The 6,525-nt window shown below is 46.5% G+C and overlaps 1 protein-coding gene across 2 annotated transcripts in view; it reads left to right on the forward strand.

The window, feature by feature from the left end:
• The window catches only part of pomt1 (protein-O-mannosyltransferase 1), an 8,042-nt gene extending 2,290 nt beyond the window's left edge, over positions 1-5,752 (forward strand). For both annotated transcript variants that reach the window (XM_073466796.1, XM_073466797.1), the window contains exons 6-20: positions 211-319; positions 443-499; positions 614-707; positions 823-978; positions 2,247-2,377; positions 2,464-2,559; positions 2,717-2,809; positions 3,129-3,225; positions 3,340-3,432; positions 3,570-3,690; positions 3,768-3,865; positions 4,225-4,338; positions 4,418-4,544; positions 4,715-4,892; positions 5,155-5,752. In XM_073466796.1, the coding sequence (XP_073322897.1) occupies positions 211-319; positions 443-499; positions 614-707; positions 823-978; positions 2,247-2,377; positions 2,464-2,559; positions 2,717-2,809; positions 3,129-3,225; positions 3,340-3,432; positions 3,570-3,690; positions 3,768-3,865; positions 4,225-4,338; positions 4,418-4,544; positions 4,715-4,892; positions 5,155-5,329 (1,739 nt within the window). In that variant the 3' untranslated portion in view covers positions 5,330-5,752. The remainder of the gene's footprint in view (positions 1-210; positions 320-442; positions 500-613; positions 708-822; positions 979-2,246; positions 2,378-2,463; positions 2,560-2,716; positions 2,810-3,128; positions 3,226-3,339; positions 3,433-3,569; positions 3,691-3,767; positions 3,866-4,224; positions 4,339-4,417; positions 4,545-4,714; positions 4,893-5,154) is intronic.
• The last annotated feature ends 773 nt before the right edge of the window (positions 5,753-6,525 follow it).

The following is a 6,525-nucleotide window of genomic DNA, read 5'->3' on the forward strand; positions in this document are numbered from 1 at the left end:
GTGAGCACTGAGATAAGTGTGAGGTGTTCAGGGACTAAACCAAGTCTCTGAATAGAATAGAATAGTCTTTATTGTCATTGTCAAGACAATGAAACTTTGTTGGAGCAGTCCTCCAGCTGCCTTGTACATATAAATAAATATAAAAGTACATATAAATAATGTTAATGTTAATGAGACCTATTGTTGATGTTTGTTTTCTTGTTTGTCCAGAGAACTCTCTGATCGTCCAATCACGTTTCATGTTACTGGAGTCTGTGCTCATCTTCTTCGTGCTGCTGGCATTCTTCTCCTACCTCAGATTCCACAACACTCCCAGCAGGTGAGACTGACCTTCACCTCCATCTTCTGATGTCGTACAGCACAAACAGCTTAAACCAATCAGAGCTCAGTTTGACTCCTCTGTGAGTTCAGACAGGTGTGTTCATGTCTGCCTGTCTCTCAGCTGTTTCAGGTACGGCTGGCTGCTTCTGTCCGGAGCGTCCTGTGCTGCAGCCGTCGGGTGAGAATCTGATCTCAGATCAGTTTGATTCAGCTCAGACACACAAACATGACACACTGTGTGTGTGTGTGTGTGTGTGTGTGTGTGTGTGTGTGTGTGTGTGTGTGATGTCAGGGTGAAGTACATGGGCGTGTTCTCCTACCTGCTGCTGCTGGGCGTGGCCTCTCTGCACACCTGGAACCTGATTGGAGACCGAGCTGTCAGTCATGTGAGTCCAGCAGAGCATCACTGCTGATCGATCGTCTTTCAGTTTATTGTTTATTATTGGTTTCAGTTCATTCATATAAATCCTGCTTACAGATTGTGTGTGTGTGTGTTTGCAGCTGAGTGTGTGTGTGCAGTGTGTGTGTAGAGTTGTGTGTCTCTTGGTGGTTCCTGTTCTTCTCTATGTGTTCTGGTTCTATGTTCACCTGAGTCTGCTGCACCGCAGCGGACCACATGACCAACTGATGAGCTCCGCCTTCCAGGCCAGTCTGGAGGTGACGACACACACACACATACACACACGCACACACATACACACACACACACACACACACACACACACAGAGGCTGTGTCCCAATTCAGGGGCTGCATCCTTCGCAGGGCGCATTTGAAGGCCAATTACGTCACAACGCTGCGTGAAGGCGTCCCGATGCGAAGGCTCCTTCAGATGCGGCTTCTTCTCCCTCTTGTTGGAGGACGCACCGCTGCTATCCTTCACGGCCTCACATATCCCAAGATCCTTTGCACGCCCGAAACAGAAGAAAGAAAGAAAGAAAATGGCGACATCAAGTGGTGTAGATCGTCACTTTCGCTGGCCTGGGCAGCAGAAATCGTGACGTAAGGGTGAGGGGCAGGAACACCTGGTGACACAACCAGGAAATGCTCCGAAGGCGAGACCGTCCCATTTAACAACGGTGGACGAGGCCTTCAGAATCAGAATCAGAATCAGAATCAGAATCAGAATTCCTTTATTTGTCCCGCAATGGGGAAATTTCTCTGTCACAGCAGCCAAAGGACAGTAATTACAATAAACAATAATAAAAGTAAAAAATAAACAATATAATAAGAAGATAAGAGATAGAATCGACTCGTATATACATAATATTTACAATATGAACTGTGTAATTATAAACAGTGTGGTATTTTTTATTTACAAATAATAATAAATGTGGGTATTTAAAAATTGTCCAATTAGTGCAAACCAAAATGTATATGGATATGTGTAGAGTTTTTTATGGCACAGTGCACATGTGAGGTCTACTGGGAGCAGTGCTGGTTGTACAGTCTAACAGCAGCAGGAAGGACCTGCGGTACCTCTCCTTCACACACTTGGACCTGCGGTACCTCTCCTTCACACACTTGGACCTGCGATACCTCTCCTTCACACACCAGGAGCTGCTCAGTGTGGTGATAGTGTTCTGCAGGGGGTGGGACTCCTTCACCAGCAGCGATGACAGCTGATCCATCATCCTGCTCTCTCCCACCACCTGCACTGGGTCAAGAGGGCGTCCCAGGATGGAGCTGCCTTCTTGATAAGTTTATCAAGTCTCTTCCTGCCTGCTGCCGAGATGCTGCTGCTCCAGCAGACTACTCCATAGAAAATTAAGGATTCTCAAAGGATGCAGCCCCTGAATTGGGACACAGCCACACACACATAATGATTGATTGATTGATTGATCGGTTGGTTGGTTGGTTGATTGATTGATTGATTGATTGATTGATTGATTGATTGATTGATTGATTGACTGGTTGGTTCTTCAGGGCGGTCTCTCGAGGATCACTCAGGGTCAGCCTCTGGAGGTCGCTTACGGCAGCCAGGTGACTTTAAGAAGCTCCGCCTCCCAGCCCATCCCCTGCTGGCTCCACTCACACAAAGCTAACTATCCAATCAGGTGCTTCCAGTTTACACTGACCCAGCAGCCAATCAGAACGCGGTCAGCTGAAGTTTGACTGACTTAATTTCCTGTTGTGTGTTCAGGTATGAGAATGGGCGGGGCAGCTCTCACCAGCAGCAGGTCACCTGTTACCCCTTCAAAGACGTCAACAACTGGTGGATCATCAAAGACCCTGGCAGGTAGGTCACCTGTTTACCCCAGGGCATGCTGGGAGGTCTCCTGTCTGCCCCAGGGCATGCTGGGAGGTCGCCTGTCTGCCCCGGGGCATGCTGGGAGGTTGCCTGTCTGCGACGGGGCATGCTGGGAGGTGTAGTCTCACCTGTCTGTGTGTGTCAGACAGGAGCTGGTGGTCAGCAGTCCTCCTCGACCTGTCCGTCATGGTGATGTCATCCAGCTGGTTCATGGGATGACGTCACGCTTCCTCAACAGGTAAACAGCTCACCTTGTTTGATGGACTCTTGTGGTGCATTCAAGGACATCCTGACACTCAGCTGCTGGCGAAGAATCAAATACATGGGTACATTACCCATGAGCCTCAGCTGCTGACAGGCAGTCAGGTTTCTGTAAGATGTAGCTCCAGCTAGCTGCTAACAGTGCTAAACGGCAGCATTTTAAAGCTCTGTGATTGGCTGTCTTGGTAAAATGCACCCTGGGAGTCGTAGTTGACTTCATGAAACAGATCCAAACTCTTCTTCTGTTCTCTCTGACTGTGTGTGTGTGTGTGTGTGTGTGTGTGTGTGTGTTGTAGTCATGATGTAGCAGCTCCCATGAGTCCTCACGCTCAGGAAGTGTCGGGTTACATCGACTTCAACGTTTCCATGCCGACTCAGAACCTGTGGAGAGTGGTGAGACGAGCTGTGATCACATGATGAACTACAAGCTGTCAAACACGTCGTCTGTTATAATCATGAAACTGTGTGTGTGTGTGTGTGTGTGTGTGTGTGTGTATGTGTTTTCAGGACATCTCTAACAAGGAGGCGGAGTCAGAGTCGTGGAAGACCATCCTGTCTGATGTTCGATTGGTCCACGTCAACACCTCAGCCGTCCTAAGGGTACTGACAGGAAGTGACCACATGTGACAGCTATTTCCTGTGACCATATAAGGACCTTACGACCTGTGTGTGTGTGTGTGTGTGTGTGTGTGTGCGTATGTGTGTGTGTGTGTGTGTGTGCGTATGTGTGTGTGCAGCTGACTGGTGTGTCTCTTCCAGATTGGGGTTTCCGTCAGTTGGAGGTCGTCGCAGACAAACTGTTTAAAGCTCAGAGCAGCAGTTTGGATTGGACGGTCGAAGAGCACCGATATGGAACGAGTACGACCTTTGACCTTTGACCTTTGACCTCTTGTATTTTATTTTATTTAATTTAAATGTTCATGTTCTGTGTGCAGGTCAGGAGCAGAAGGAGAGGGAGGCGGAGCTTCATTCTCCGACTCACATCGACGTGGACAGAAAAATCTCCTTCTGGGCCAAATTTTTAGAACTTCAGGTACGACAGTGAACGCATCATCACTTTGTTAACCAATCACATGTGTGTGTCTGAGTCACACCTAGTTTAACCCAAAGAGCTGAACCTGAGAGCCCTTTGTGCTCTTTGAAACTTTTTCGAACATGTTAACGGTCAAACTGCAACGATCAGTGAAACCTGAGTTTGACTTAAAGTACGAAAAACATTTAAAAACAATAAATCAACTCTGCTTTCACAACGGCTGCTGCTGATGTCATGTTGCGTTGCCGTGGCAGCAGAGTGATGATGTCATGTTGTGTTGCCGTGGCAGCAGAGTGATGATGTCATGTTGTGTTGCCGTGGCAGCAGAGTGATGATGTCATGTTGTGTTGCTGTGGCAGTGGAAGATGTTGACGGTGAAACAGGAAGACTCTGAGCACAAATACAGCTCCTCCCCCCTCGAGTGGATCACAATGGAAACTAACATCGCATACTGGCTGCACTCCTCCACCAACGTAACACACACACACACGCCAAACGCACCCAAACACACACACTCCTGTTCTGTCCTGTGATTGGCTGTCTGTGTCTCAGGCTCAGATCCATCTGATTGGTAACCCGGTGTCGTGGGGCGTGGCCAACCTCAGTCTACTGGCCTATCAGCTGCTGGCAGCAGTCTACTTGCTGAGGAGGAGGCGGGGCTTCAAAGACCTCCCTGATGGTACACACACACATCCCAGACACACAAACTGACTCCACACACCTGCAGACACACGCACACACAAGAATCACACAGTTGTTGAATTGATATCTGCAGAATGATTAAGTAGGATGTGTGTGTGTGTGTGTGTGTGTGTGTGTGTGTGTGTGTGTGTGTGTGTGTGTCTGCAGGTGTGTGGAGTCAGTTTGTGTGTCTGGGATGTGTGTGTGTTGGCGGCTGGGTGGTGAACTTCGTCCCGTTCTTCCTGATGGAGAAAACTCTCTTCCTGTATCACTACCTGCCCGCCCTCTGCTACCTGCACCTGCTGAGCCCCGCCCTGCTGGAGCACACACACACTCACCTGCTCAGGTACACACACACACAGACACTTGCTCAGGTACACACACTTTGCATATTGACTTCATCTTGTTGAGTTATAAAATAAAATAAAATCGTCTGTTTTCTGCTTAAACTGTCTGTACCGCCTGTTTCTGATTGGCCCGTAACTCTCTTGTTAATGTCGTCTGAGCACAGAGTCCCTCAGACGTGATTGGTGCAGGTGGTTCACACAGGTGAGACGTCATTGGTCAGGACATTAGTTCATTAATAAAATGTTTGTGTGTTTCTGCAGCAGTGCGACACACCGCCGTGTGCTGTGTGTGTGTGTGTCGGCAGTGATGTTGTTGGTCTTCCTGTCGTATCGAACCTTCTGCCCTTTGACCTACGGCAGCCCCGAGCTGTCGGCCAATCAGCTGCAAGGACTGAAGTGGAGAGGCTCCTGGGACATCCTCTTCCGCCGCCGGTAGACAGACAGACAGAGAGACGGGTTCTCCCTGGTCCAGGATCTGATGTTCTTGTCTTTCTGTTTCTGCTCCGACAAATCTTTAGAAGAAGCACCTGAACACACCACCAGGTGTGTGTCTGTGAGGTCAGAGGTGAGGTCATGTTGGAGGAGGAGCTTCAGTCCTCTGACCTCAGACTGTGTTCACGCTGGAGAAGTGACTGAATAAAGTTTAGTCAAACAGTCTTCATGGAGGAGTGAAGCTGCTCAGAGGAATGAACAGTAATGTTTGGTGTGTGACATCACATGTGTCACTTCCTGTTCGCAGCTCTCAAACAGGAAACAATGAAGTTTATGTATAAAGTTTATAAAATCAGTCTGTCGTCTAAGTCACTGCTGCAACAGATTAATGTGAACTACAAAATAAAATAAAACATTAACAGTTCAACGTTGTGCTTTTATTTTGACACTTTCCAAACTGTTGGTGTGTTTTTGTTCACAGACGTTTTGGACGTAGATCAGCTGGTTTTAACCCAGTTAGGTGGTGATGAACTCAGACACTTCAGGCTTTAAATGTTTCAAATGTTTGTTGTACTTTGTGTGTTTGTAAGTTAAAAGTCAATTGCTGGTTTTCAGTTTTTCATAATAAATTTGAATAAAAATAAAATTAAAGGGTCCAGAAATCAGAAAACAAACTAAAGTTCCATTTCCATGTTTTTATTCGTCCACAGACGGACAGCAGAACTTTGATATTCTTGGATTCATATTGAAAACATGAACGAATGTTGATGCTGAAACTGAAATTCAGTTCTGATGTTTCAGCTGATTCAAACTCTGATGTGGAAAAAGATTTGGGACATTTTGGTGTCCTGTTTGATTTGTGAATCATAAATGATTTAACATGATTTTGCGCAATAATACAGAAAGTATTGAACCAGCAGCAGCTTATACTGAAAGTGTAAAATAATAACTTAAAACATGGGTCAGCGTCAGGAGTGTCTGCAGGTTTAACGAGTTAAACTTTGTGACGAATGTAATTTAATTCCTGTTTCACACCGGATCATTTATGAGGGAGGACTAGGAGGGACGATGTGGACTCCAGTTATTTATTATTAAAGCACATTTTATTAGATAAACTTTTGTTCATTAAATTTAAGACTTTTGATAGCCTGCAGTGTCTTTTTAAGGAAAACGATTTCAATGATTTTTAACCTTTAAAAC

This window comes from Pagrus major, chromosome 5 (assembly GCF_040436345.1).
Source record: "Pagrus major chromosome 5, Pma_NU_1.0".
In the NCBI taxonomy this organism is placed as follows: domain Eukaryota; kingdom Metazoa; phylum Chordata; class Actinopteri; order Spariformes; family Sparidae; genus Pagrus; species Pagrus major.